Source organism: Trichogramma pretiosum, unplaced genomic scaffold (genome assembly GCF_000599845.2).
Source record: "Trichogramma pretiosum strain Unisexual culture from Peru unplaced genomic scaffold, Tpre_2.0 scaffold106, whole genome shotgun sequence".
NCBI lineage: Eukaryota > Metazoa > Arthropoda > Insecta > Hymenoptera > Trichogrammatidae > Trichogramma > Trichogramma pretiosum.
Window position 1 is genome coordinate 385,663 of NW_019641619.1, and position 13,462 is coordinate 399,124.

Here is a 13,462-nt window from a genome sequence, read left to right on the forward strand (position 1 = left end):
CCTTTTTATCATACTGCGATGCGATTCCGCGAAACGAATTATGAATGAAATATGGCGACAGTTTGGCGGCAAATTTGACAGCCATTTAAATGGCGTCGTTAGAGGGGTCGAGCGAATGAAAAACCAGCGATTCATCGTTTCAACATAATACATCTTTATTGTTTTCTTTTTCGATACTTGTTATTTGACAAATAGGCTTTATTACATGATTTACAAAAGAAAATATTGCTATTATTATTCCACTTTGTCGTTAGCTACGAAATATTTTGCTACGTAAGTACAAATATATCTCTTGGTTTTACAACTTTTTCAATAATCTCGTCTTTGATTTTGAATCAAATTGGCGCATCGATTTCTACCTTGATATGGCTAAAACTAAACTAAAAAAGATAAGATGCTATAAAATCAATTCAACCAGTAATATTGTCAAATACAAATGCAGTGTATGATATGCTTTACATTATATTGTATTTTTGCATACAAGCACATGTACAGTTTGAAAAACAATAATTTCATGTAAATTGTTCAATCGGTTCGGTAAGCAAACAACTATGCACTATGTTGAAAGTATCATGTCTTATTTGTATCACAGCTGCAAACTGTTAAAAAATATGCTTGCACTGTTGCTATACAAAACACTTTGGAAATAATATAGGTAACTCTCCAAGATTATTGTACCAAATAAAAATCTGGGTTTTTCTCATCAGAAAACAAATTATAAAAAAATTGTGTTTACAATATTACTTCGAGAAAGAAAATTCAAACTCTTGTTTGAAAACATAAGAAAATCAAATAAAAATTGTGAGAGATACCCACATTTGTTCTTAACATCTTGGTATAGTCATTTACTTTCTTGGTAAATTTTATTTGCATAACGCCCATTCTGGGCTTCAAGAAGTACAATTGCTTCATTCTTTTTATACAGAATATATATGACTTAAAAAATAATATGTATCAAAATATTATTAGATTATGATGGAATTATACTTCATGTATAGTTAGTGACTTTTTAACAATTTCATTTTTACGCTGTGTAAAAATTATTGATACTTAATATAATTAATAAGGCAATCAACATTCAATTCTTATTTTGAATATAGTAGTATTAAAGCTTCTCGTCACTCGGTCACCATCGCGACCTTCGCTGATAGCAATTTCATTGCACAGCACGTATTCATCATTTATTCCTCTTGCGTTACCAATTATTTTAACAAACTAATAAGGCAAATATTGTGTTTTTGTTCTTCAACGAACAGTACGAGTCGTTTGTGTAATACAAACAAATACATTCATACAATCATACAAATATAAATATAATATGTATAATGACAGTGCTGAAAAACAATTTGATATACGAAAACCTCTTACAAGATAATCCAATCATTTTTAGATTTTTTTCTCAATATTTTTTAGTAACAAATCAGCTCTTATATTAAAAATATATACATGTACAATATATATCTATTTTTGGAAGTTTAGACTTTCTCAAATTCGGTAACAATAGACTGACCAACATAAATGAAATGACCAGAAAAAATATTGCTTTCCCATCATCCGATAATTAATTTGTTTAATCTTTTGAAATAATAAAATACCTCTGAACTAACCCCTACTCTAGGTATTATAATATCGTTAATTGATAATTTGTACCATAATAATGATGATGTAGATGGTTCGTACTATCTCGGCTATTTATAATCACGCCGGTGTCTTGGTATCAATTTTATCTTGCGTGAGTATCTGGCAGTGTTGTTCCAGACGCTTAATTGTTTCTGTAAGTTGGGCATTCTCAACGTACAATTCTTTTGCCAGAAAATCTGCTTTGGTCAGCTTTTCCGTCTGAAATTATTTTATCATGTATCGTTTAATTTTTATTCATTAATTCCAAAAAGTTTACTTTGAAAAATCTTACTTGTTCTTTGTACAGCTTGATCTGTTGATTAAGCTTATTTTCTGTATTCTTAATGATACATCGCAAATCTGCAGTTTCTAGCATGTGTTGCTTCCACATTACTATGAAAATAAATAAATTTTATGAAACTTTTTTTTCAAAAAAAAATGAATGATGAGATCGGCTTACCTTGGCGTATTCTTTCTTGTTCAGTTTGTTGAACCTGATAGAACATCTGCAAGTACTTGTATCTTTGTTCGGCAGCGTAAAGCTTGGCGCATAAATTTGAGAAAATTCCATGTTCGTCCATAGTCACGGGATAACCGGCACGAAGAGTTTGGAGCTTGACGATCTCTTGACGCAATCGATCTTTTTGGCGCTGTAGATTTCTCAACTCACGATCGTTCCAGTATTGCTGCGCGGCTTGATGTTGTTGCTGATACTGTGTCTGCTGGTGCGGCTGCTGTTGACTGAAGTAACGATGATGATTATGCAAATATTTACTAGATCTTCCGTCGTCGCGACGATGTGATTTCGACTGATGATAATAATAAGACGATGGTTTTCGAGGCGATTGTACCGATGGATTTTGAGGTTTCGTAGTCGGCTGCTGCTGAGGTGGGGTTTTACAGCTACACTCGCTGTTTACACTTATCGACTTGTGACACTGTAAAAGCAGAAGAAATTGAATCGTTAATTAAATTAGCACTGGGTAAATTATAAATACAGATTTCTGTAGCTAAAAATACTTGCCTGTGTACATTCTTTTTTCTCTTCTTTTTCCACTTCGAGTGGAATCGGAGTAGAAGAACTATCTGGCTCATCAGTGTTCTTAATTAACATGCTATACAAAGCAGGATAATCCTTTTTCATCTGCTCATCGGGACACTGGACCTCTTCATCTACTGACGATTTTCCTTTCAACTTCGACTTCAGATCTTGAATTTCCATTTCTCGGCTATCCAATTGTATTTGAGCATGTCTCCGCCAGCGTTCGAATTCTTCTTCGAGATCGGAGTATTGTTGCTCCAAAATCGATCGTTCTTCGATCGGCGATAAACGACCGGGAGTGGATTGCTTCACACTGTCATCAGCATATTGCTCTTCGTATTCCGTTATTTTATCGAGAAGTTCGTTGAATTTTTCGCTGTTTTCTTTTTGTTCCTGTTCGAAAATTTGACGTTCTTCGTCGAGTTTCAGAACCCAATATTCTTCGCATTGGTCGTATTCAGTTCGTAATTTTTCTAAACTACGTTCGAGTTCGCTTATCCTAAAAACAAATTATTATTAATTTATGAAAGAATTTGTAGAAAATGAACGGTATGAAATTCAATCTGTTTCTGACATTCAATTCTACGAAAGATTCGTTACAGCACACCTTGACTTATGTTATATCTAAATATCAAGTAACAGATTGAGAGTAATATTTCATGTACACACTTGTCAGTCAATTTCCTTCTCTCCATATTATGCTTAGCCTCGACCTCCCTCAACAACTCCTCAGTCGATGGTTTCCATTCCTGACTACTTTTATAAGGTAAAGTTGCCAATTTAGTTTTAAAATAGGCCCTCAAATCGGAACTATCCATATTGTCATGTAATTTTAATTCATTAATCGTATCGTTGCTAGATGATATGCGTTTATTTGTACTACTAAGTTGCTGCGGGACTGACAATTCTAAACACGATGTTGTACGGTTGTTTGTCGTATTAGCTTTTATTTACATAAAGAAAATATAAAACTCATTACACTCAGACACATAAAAATATAAAATTCCAGAAATAAGACTTGATGTTTACCGAGTTCGTTGGCCAAGTCTCGAACCTGCTTTCTTCTTCTGCCTGGTGATAATTGACTAGATCTGTATTGTTCGAGCTGCTCGACGAGCGATATTATGTTACTTCTGACTTGATCGCATTCGTTGCAGAAATTCGTGCGAATCAGCAAACCATTTAAATCTTTAATGATATCGCCCAATTTTTCGTTGGTATTCGTTGTCTGAGATTCTTTCGTCGATTTGGCCTTCGTTCTAGTTTCACGCTTCAATGGCTTACCCTCTTCGTCTTCGGTATCGACTTCGGTAGGCACTGCAAAAAAAAAACAACAATAAATAAAACAATTGAATATATTTTCACTTGATAAATAATGAACAAAACAATGCAACTAACCATCGTTTTCGTCAGACGTAGACCGACCCCCAGCGACGCTATTAGCGTCGTGTTCGCGATTTCTCAGACTTTCTAGTTCACTGTGGAGCTCGTCGTTTCGATCACGCAACTCCTTCATCTCGGTCTGCAGTTGTCGCATGCGTTCCGTTAATTCGACGATCTGCTTGCTCTCTGGGTTCTCCAAGTTAGCGACCTGCAAAACAAAAGAGGATGAATACAACACCGTTTAATTTTAGCGCGGCGCGGTCGTGTAGCGAGCTTTTTGTATTATGGGAGTTTGTGTGGGAAAAACATGCAACGCGATGATGCTCCATTTGCGCACTCGATCTTCGTGAGTATTTTTTTACAGTTTTTTTCCCCTCTAATGATAATTACTGTTAAAAATGCTAATAATAAAATTGTACTTTAACGCACCTTCAGTTCAGAAGCTAACGTGAGTATTTGTCGTTCAAGCTCGTTTTTTTCTCCTTCGAGTCTCCGGATCTTCTCAGCTTGATTTTGATTCTCTTGCTCCAAGGCTTTCACGTCTTCCAAGGCAGTGACGAGGTCGGCCTTGATTTTTGATTCTTCTAATTGTGCCGCGAACAACTTCAACTCTATCGCATGAACATTTTCTTTGCCCTTGTCTAGCTCGGCCTGCAACTTATCGGTCAGATCCTTAATGTTATCACTATGTCGCTGCTCAAGCTGGCGCAGCTGATGCATATGTTGTTGACGGGCTCGATCTGCTTCATTTTGATGATCGTCGATTTCCTTAAGCAAATCGTTAGCTCGGTCATTTGCTGCCGTAATATCCAGTCGTAATTTATCACGTTCGCACATAAGATGTTCCATTGTTGTACTACAATAACAGGCTCGTGTTGTTAATACTTTTCTAAATGTTTATCAATAAAAACTTACTTGATATTCCTAACTTCCTCTTGATAGAGAATAAGTGCTCCTTTGAGTAAGCGTATGTACTCCTGTTTGTCACCATCATGAGACACATCATTAAGCTTAAGCTCGGATGATAAGGCATTTAATAGTTCAATAAGATTAACTGTAGGTCCTTCACATCCTAAATCTAATAGTAAGGAATTTGCTTCGGTAACACCTCCCAGTTTCCAAAGTTCAGTAATGTGACTTCGAGAGACAACTCTAAAATATAAGCAATTATATGTTTTAAACTTGTTTTTTTTTTTCATAAAAATTCTTCTCGGTTAGCTATAACGCTTACCCTGTTTCATGATTATCAATATCTTTAAACACTTCCGTTTTTATTTCATGAGTTTTCTGTATTTGAGAAAACCAATTAGATACTGAATATTCCTGCAGTTTACTGTTAGCATTTTGAAAAAATAACAGAAACTCAGGAAGATTGATAAGACCATCACAGTCTAAGTCAAGTTTTTCAAAAATTTGTTCAACTGTCTGCAATAGAAAATAAAAAAGGTAATAATTTCAAAACTTTGTTGCCACTAAAATTTTTCGAATTAATTATTTAAACTTACTTGTTTAGGAAGAATAGAGTCTTTACAAAAACTATTTGTACCTTCCGTGACTATTGAGCCATGGTTATTAAGTATTTCTTGTAATTTTTTATCATTATTTTGAGCTGCAGAAGCATAAATTATCATTAAATTACACTTTAATTTTTTTTACTTTAAGTAAGTTGGTTTAAAACATACCTATTTCTACGTGATTATCATTATCCACTACTTTCATCTCATTACTTAGTCTATTATCTACACACGTATATCCATTTTCCAATTCTTCCACGACTCCATTTTTCTTAGCCTCTGGCCTTTTCTTATTGAGATAAGCCAGAAAACCATCTCTGAATGTTGGAAACGACACTGTCGTTTCCACCTTGACTAATTCCATGAGAGCATTTTGCTGACTCTCTTCCAGTCCGAGTTCCGAGCAGAGCAGCGACAAGCCTGCTCTGTCCAACTCCTTCTGATCTTTCGTCAAGCAGCTTTTGAACGCTGCCAAGAGCCTCTGCTCGTAGGGATCACTCAGCTCCTCTTCCATCTCATGCCGTTCTGCCCCAGCAGCCCCTGCCAACTGTCAAAATTCCAGCTTCTCGAATATCTGCAAAATATTTTGGAAGTTTGTTGTGAGATACACAGCAGCGGAGTACAGGCAAATAAATAATATTTTTAAATAACACACACACGCGCTTATTGTCAAGGTCTAGGTCTGGCTCGGAAATAACGTTTCAGCATACTGAGTGAACTCGGTTGACTTTAGAACACGATCTGGCCAATGAAAATGGTAGTGAAAGACAAAAGTCAAGTAGAAGCAGAGGAGAATGAAAGAAAGAGAGGCGACGCTCAAGGAAGTGGCGTTGTATTTATAGAAGCCCGCGTGAGATACTGCCAAAAATGAATGAAACCCTAATGAATATTTAGAGATACACACAGCACTGGCAAAATAAATTAAAATAAATAACGTAATCGAGAAAAGGCGTAGGTAGGTAGGCGCGAGAAGAAGAATGACAAAACTCTCGCGTGCGTGTACGATGCGATAAGCAACGAGCCGAGAGAGACGTCAACGTCTCTCGATGATATTTGCATACACGAGAGAATCACAAATGGAATCCGAGACTCGTCGTCGTATTTGAAAATATGAGACATTTACCTTAGCATTCGGCGCGCGGTTACAAGCAACCTAGCAGTACAGCAGCGTGCAAATCACTGGTCGACTCGTGTCTGTATCGAATATTAACTAATAAAAACACTGTGACGCGCCAACGGCCAAAACGATCGTGTGTGCTTTAATTCTCGGAAACAAATTCGATTATTATATTTATTATATATACACAAGCAGACGTACACAGACAGACGGACACTCGAGTCCCTCAACTTTGCGCGCGGTTGTTGTTACTATACATTATACACACGCGCGATTCACTGATAACAACACACTTGCTCATAACAGCCGACGACGACGCGAGGCGCGATAAACTTTCTCCCTTTTCTCGGCATGGCAGCTTATATTATTGCTACTACATTGCTTATACCTATACACACTACAAAAACGCATAACAATACGCGAGTTGCTGCTGCCCACTGTTATTGCTGCTGCTGCTTATAAACTATAACTAATGTTTAGCGTGCTCTTGACGCGAGAGTCGAGAATTTTTCTTTCAAAACGCATTACTTAGCGGCGGCCAGCTGCTCGCTGCTCCGCTGCTGCACGCGCAGACTAGCTATACAAGTGATGTTAGCAGCAGCAGTAAGGCAGCATGTGACATGTTTTTTTGCTTATACATTATATGTATATAATGTGCGGACTCGGTGGCGAGTCTCCGAGGCGCAGCAGCAGCAGCAACAGCGATATATACACTTTTGCGTGCGCGAAGCCCACACACATCTACAGCCTACTACTCTATACACACAGACACACGCACACATGTGAATGCGAGGCTGCTACATATATATATATACAGCAGCAGCGTCGGAAAGTTAATTGAAGGACGACCAGTTATATACACTTACGAGACCGGAGCACGAGGCATGAATTGTGTAGTAGTATACGCATTACGCTATACAAACTAATATTATGCGGCTGCTGCTGCTCGTGTGTCGCAGCAGCAGCAAATGTAATAGCGGAATAGCCTCTAGTCAAAACACGACACGATCTCCCCCCGCGAGTATTATACCTATATACTCGACTCGTTTACACGTTATTGTATATTTTCGCTAGAGTGTCGAGTGTACAGCACGAGACAATAATAATCATGATAATGACCACATCGGTTTCAGCACGCGAGTTATAAGTATGTGTATATATAAAGAAGCGATAGACGTTGCAGTTGTAAGTATATATAGAGGTAGGTAGCGCCGACGTTTTGAATGAGGCCAAAAAATGCACGGGTAGGCATGTGTGTGCGAAAGCGCACTATATGGGCGCGCATACATGTGCTGCAGCTCACTACTATACATTGCATTTTGGTCCTTGCCCCGCACAGGTGTATCGAATTCTTTCGAAGGGATTAACATAGCAGAGGTGTGTAATACAGGCTTACCCTTGACAAAGGATGTATCATGCGATCGGTCGTCGTCGTCGTCGTCTCTTGGGCCGTCGTCGACTCCGATTCTTCGCTGCTGCAACAACGACGATGATGGCGATGATGTGGATGAGATCGCGCGGCGCTTTGTTGTTGCATCCGCGTTGCCGTGCAGCTGCTGCAGTGCGAAGCGCGCCAATCAGCTGATTCGTGCGTGCAGTATAGTAGTAGGCCGCCGATTCCCTCGCAGCAGCTCTCTCACTTCCTATGTATGTTATATATCTATATATAGATATGTCTATCGATCGAAAGAGTTAATTATCTATCCCGCGAGTAGTAGATACAAAATGTATAAAAACGATCGGATCGATCGATCGACTCCTTGGGGACGAAGAGATCGCGCGGATTAAAAATGTCGTTGGCACCACTCGTTGCGGGCTCGAGCGAGATCTACCTGAGCGCGCGAGCGATAGTTGCCGAGAGAGCCGAGTTACTGCGAGTGATAGAGGCACGCACACACGCGAGCGAGCTGAATTGGCGGATGATCCGAAGGGGCCACTACTGTTACTATAATATTCGCAGAGAGAAACAGATTGTGTGTGTGTGTGTGTGTGTGTGTGTGTGTGTGTGTGTGTGTGTGTGTGTGAGTGAGCTAGAGTAGTAGCGTATCGCGAGAGGGGCACATGTAGAACGCGACTCGAGTGTGTGATTGTCTGTCTGTCTTATAGGTATATGTACGTGCGAACGATGCGCGGATCGAGCACCTTCTTTTCCCGCCGCGGCTTAGAGAGAGAGAGAGAGAGAACCGATTCTTCGAGCTGAGGCTTAGACTCGCTATGTGTGTCGTGGTACTACCTATATAGATATAGTTATAATAATGTACCTTTGGCTCTGCACTATCGAGTCCTATACACACACACTCACGTGCGCCGCGTCTCCGATATACGTGTGTACTATCGTAGATAACGCGTAGTACTGGTAGCGCATACCTGAGTCACGCGCGCCAACAGAGCCGAAGGTACTTATACACGCGGTAGCTCACTAATACTCGCCAACGTGTATTATACTCACAAATACGACGATTGCTATATACGTGTATATCGCTCGCTCGTTCGCGTGTATTATACCTGTATAATATCGTCTGGAAAAAAAGCGTGCACTACGTGTGTGCGAGCATTATCGTATAGCTGAGTCACGTTGCACGGTTCGCAACGAGTCGACGACGCGAAAACGTAAAAAAAAGCTGCATAACGATTATACCTATATAGTTTTCTCCAGCCGCTGTATGCCGCTTCGGAAGCTCGCGGCTATATATCCCTTTCGGCGACGCGGGCGGGGGAGAATGACGGTCTATTTTGCCACTCGTTGGTATAGCGCAACTGGCATGATTACGTAAGGGTTGAGTATTATAGCCATCCTCCTAAATAGACATTGTAATATCTTCGCTTCGCTTCGGGCGCAATTTTATGTATACACAAATATAGGGATGACGACTATTGTACGCACTGACAACTGTTACAAAAAAGCTCCGTATCGCGTAGTCGCTTTTTGTTGCGCGCGACTCTTTATCCGTTGTAATAAGGCAAAAACTACGCGATCTGCGTATAGTGAAGAAGCTGCACCGACGCGATATCTAATCTGCAACTCGAGTACTTTACCACTGCATGGACTAAAAATAGCAATGACTTAATGTTAATTTATATGTAAATAAGAGAGATGGCAGCAGAGAGAATTATTGCGATTGGAGAGCTTTCTATAGATATGTATCTAGGCCAGAATTGTTGTAACGCATGTACACTTGACTCGAGGAATCCCCGAGCGATCGATCGATTTCAAATATACGACGACGATCGCGTGTCTAGCCCGTAGCGTTACAATAATAATGTGTGTGTATTATTAAAACCAAACCAAAATAGTCTCTCTCACGGCTAGCCCACGATATTATACATCAAAAGCGTACAGGACACGTGACCCTCTGCCTCGACTCTCTTTGCACGATCCACAACGACGACGATGACCATAAAGTCAAATTTCCGTCGATAAAGTCGATGAATAAGCTTTACGTTACAGTATAATACATCCTGTATAATGTAATTTTATCTCCCCCTTTTTTCAAGCTCTTTCTCTCATTCGGTGAGCGTCGCGCGAGTATATAAAATAAATGCGATTCGAATTTCTGCGCGCGCTAAAGCCCCGAAGCGCTATTGCCACCCGCGCGCCTCCATTTATCTTATCGGCCGCAGCTCGAACGCGTCGCGTCGCGTTCGAGGCTATAAAAATTAAACAAGGATCGCGTTTACAGCGATGAGATTTTACGATTGACTTTAAATTCGTAGAGAGAAAAATTGTCCTCGAGCTATCTTTCCTATTTCTTATCGTTAGAATCAGCGTATTGCATTTGCATCCTGTGCTTTGAAACGATGAGACTCTACGAGACAAATTTTTGTCCAATGAGATGTATCTTATCTGTGCAAGCTCAAAAAGTGATACTCAAAATTCGGTACTGCTCTTCATAAAAGCTCTCGTGTTCTCGTCGAGGCTAGGTGTGATTTTTAAAGCCAAATCGAGGCACAGTTCGTGACTTTTTTCGAACGCACAATTGTTTACAAACATCTTTTTTACTTTCGGACTATCAATCAGTTCGGAGAAGCTTCTTCGAAGGAGGCGATTCCCAGCCCCTACATTATGCCCCTTCCATTCGCGCTCGTTATTAACGTTAGTCATGAGTTCGCGCTCGCATAAAAAGGCCATCGGATGCCTTCGGCTCTTTCAGTTGTCGAGTGTCGGGCAATTGTATTCGAATAGTGATTTCTTTGATTAATTCGAAACATCAAAAAGATGAATCTATTGATGTTTATGACGATTTATACCGCGCAATCGCTAACGACCGGCGTACCTTCTATTTCCCTACTCGACGAGTGGGAAGTGTTTAAAGTATATCATTTGTCTCGATCATTAACTTTTGTCCTACTACATCGAAGTTTTTATTTACTTTAATTGTATTCTTTTATCCAGACTTCGTATAACAAAAAGTACGCGAGCTTGCGAGAGGAGGCAGCGAGATTGAGCACGTTTCTAGCTAATAAAGAAAAAATTGAACAGCACAATGCCAAGTTCGATCGGGGCGAGGTCGAATTTACCATGGCCATGAATCAGTTTGGCGATCTGGTGAGTGATTAATTTCTATTTTTCAATCGATCGTAGTTGTCTTTTTCTCTCCCAATCATTGTCTATTTACGATCTTTAAGACGAGGGAAGAATTCGCCAAGAGAATGAACGGTTACAATCGCGGCGGCCGCACGAAAATAAAACCATCGTTCTTTGGTAACAAACTGCCGTTTTGGGCCTATCCACCCGGTACATACATCGGTGACAAACTTTCGTATGGAGCCATTCCATCCGTAAAACGCGATACAGAGGATTACTTGAACGAGGCGGCGATTTACGTAGCGCCACCGGAGAACGTCCAACTTCCGGCGGAGATCGACTGGAGAACGTTGGGCGCGGTGACTCCGGTCAAGGACCAAGGCGATTGCGGCTCCTGCTGGGCATTCTCCGCCGTGAGTATCTTTCTTTTCGTTAACTCTCTTCCGGCCGATCGAAATTGTGCATGAAAAAAATGCATTCGATCACGTGCACGCAGACCGGCTCGCTGGAGGGCCAGCACTTCCGTCGCAACGGCAGCCTCGTCTCGCTGAGCGAGCAGAACCTCGTCGACTGCTCGACCAACTTCGGCAACAACGGCTGCGACGGCGGCCTCATGGATCACGCCTTCCTCTACGTCAAGGTGAATCGGGGCATCGACAAGGAGGACGCCTACCCGTACGAGGCCGACGACTCGAGGTGCCGCTATCAGCGCGACGAGGTCGGCGCGACGGACGTCGGCTACACGGACATACCGGAGGGCAACGAGAAGGCCCTGCAGGCAGCGGTGGCTACGGTGGGGCCCATCTCGGTGGCTATCGACGCGAGCTCGGATCACTTTCAGTTCTATCACAAAGGTTCGTTCGTGCGCAATATTTTGCTTTTGCTTTTGTACAAGCGATATCTTAATCGTGTAATTTGAAATTACTAAAGTTGATAGCTGCAAAAAAACTCCATTGTTGTTCCTTCTTTCAATTTTGAAAATGTTATTGAAAAGCCCCGACTGGACGTCAATTTTTAAGTTTTTTATTAAAAAAAAACTTGAAAATAAAAACAATCCTATCATACTAATGTTTCATTCTCTCGTGTTACAGGCGTCTATTATGATCCCACCTGCTCATCCGAAGAGCTGGATCATGGGGTTCTCGTCGTAGGTTATGGTACCGATAAACTCACGAAACGCGACTATTGGCTGGTGAAAAACAGCTGGGCCGAGAGCTGGGGCGACATGGGCTACATCAAGATGTCCAGAAATCGACACAACAATTGCGGAATCGCCACGGCGGCCAGCTACCCTCTGGTCAAGTGAACAAGTTCATTTAGTTTGACGAAAAAAACCAAAAATGATTACGTTTTAATAATTATTTCAAAACTTTTTGATATCTTTTTTATACTTTTTCGTAAATAAAAACCAAAAGTACATGCAACGCCATTGTAATAAAGACTCGTCATTTTTAAATTCTTAAGCTCTATCCCGACACTGTTAAGCTAACTCAATTGCAGTGCAGTAGTAATTTTTGCCTTTGTTCTGGCGCTTCGTAATGCTTTCCAAATCTGAAAAAGGTATACTGTGACAACATGCTCGAATGAATGAAACGCAATTATCCAGGATTAATTTTTTTCCACGAATTATTTTTATTTGTTTTCTTTGATACGCACTTGCCATAATTATAACAGGATCAGTCGAAGGTAAAGTGGCTGAGGTAAAAGATACACTGGATTTTTGTCGTTTTATGAAGTAACATGTGTGCTCGCGACAACTTACATGTTTTTCTTCGTCGCCATCGCCACAGACAGAGTCCATCGAGGAGGTGCGACTTATTATATGCCCTGCGACGTGAGGTTTCATCAATGGACTCTATCCGTTTTCAACCGATTCATATATACGTAATGAACGTGACGCCATGTACTGCGCGTCGACTATTTCAACGAAAAAAGAAAATATTCGATTAATGAAAAATACGAGATAATAAGTCGTTTCATAAAAAGGAAAAAATTATTTTCATAATGTACGTTTTTTCGTTTTATTTGTTTACTTTATTGTATATGGGTCAAAATAATACTTTTTTACAAAACCGTGCGCACGTATGTCACCGATCTTGACGCGCTTTTGGTATGTTATAGTACATGGTAAAAAGGTCCCAAAAAAAAATTTTTAGACCCCCTCCCCCCTCCTACCCCCCACTTCCGGTATAAACGTCCATTTTCGATCTATATTTTTTCTGAGGACATGAAGCAAGTAAAAAATCTGAAAAAATTCATAA

General features: G+C 40.3%; 2 protein-coding genes across 4 annotated transcripts; one reads left to right on the forward strand and one right to left on the reverse strand.

The window, feature by feature from the left end:
* Window positions 1-130: 130 nt before the first annotated feature.
* LOC106657180 (blastoderm-specific protein 25D) lies at window positions 131-8,623 on the reverse strand. Of its 3 annotated transcripts, none has more exons than XM_014378554.2 (13): window positions 8,073-8,623; window positions 5,728-6,133; window positions 5,551-5,654; window positions 5,277-5,470; window positions 4,961-5,197; window positions 4,475-4,901; window positions 4,061-4,253; window positions 3,692-3,979; window positions 3,332-3,605; window positions 2,645-3,161; window positions 2,081-2,558; window positions 1,913-2,013; window positions 131-1,839 (listed from the first exon to the last, which is right to left on the reverse strand). In XM_014378554.2, the coding sequence occupies exons 2-13, from the start codon at window positions 6,071-6,073 to the stop codon at window positions 1,699-1,701; spliced, it is 3,300 nt and encodes a 1,099-aa protein (XP_014234040.1). In that variant the 5' UTR covers window positions 6,074-6,133; window positions 8,073-8,623; the 3' UTR covers window positions 131-1,698. The 3 variants fall into 3 exon arrangements, with proteins under 3 accessions (XP_014234040.1, XP_014234041.1, XP_014234042.1); XM_014378555.2 differs by lacking the exon at window positions 8,073-8,623 and adding an exon at window positions 6,683-6,929; XM_014378556.2 differs by lacking the exon at window positions 8,073-8,623 and adding an exon at window positions 6,217-6,518.
* Window positions 8,624-10,848: 2,225 nt separating this feature from the next.
* LOC106656898 (cathepsin L1-like) lies at window positions 10,849-12,620 on the forward strand. The gene is made up of 5 exons (XM_014378061.2): window positions 10,849-10,988; window positions 11,070-11,222; window positions 11,303-11,614; window positions 11,698-12,055; window positions 12,293-12,620. Exons 1-5 carry the CDS (start codon window positions 10,893-10,895, stop codon window positions 12,505-12,507), a joined length of 1,134 nt encoding a protein of 377 aa, XP_014233547.1. The 5' UTR covers window positions 10,849-10,892; the 3' UTR covers window positions 12,508-12,620.
* The last annotated feature ends 842 nt before the right edge of the window (window positions 12,621-13,462 follow it).

Coding starts and splice junctions, on each gene's coding strand:
- LOC106656898 (XM_014378061.2), top strand. CDS start 10,893: ATGAATCTATTGATGTTTATGACGATTTATACCGCGCAATCGCTAACG. Junction 11,615..11,697: donor CCTGCTGGGCATTCTCCGCC/GTGAGTATCTTT, acceptor ACGTGCACGCAG/ACCGGCTCGCTGGAGGGCCA. Junction 12,056..12,292: donor CTTTCAGTTCTATCACAAAG/GTTCGTTCGTGC, acceptor CTCGTGTTACAG/GCGTCTATTATGATCCCACC.
- LOC106657180 (XM_014378554.2), bottom strand. CDS start 6,073: ATGGAAGAGGAGCTGAGTGATCCCTACGAGCAGAGGCTCTTGGCAGCG. Junction 5,198..5,276: donor ATTGATAATCATGAAACAGG/GTAAGCGTTATA, acceptor CTTATATTTTAG/AGTTGTCTCTCGAAGTCACA. Junction 2,559..2,644: donor AGAAAAAAGAATGTACACAG/GCAAGTATTTTT, acceptor CTGCTTTTACAG/TGTCACAAGTCGATAAGTGT.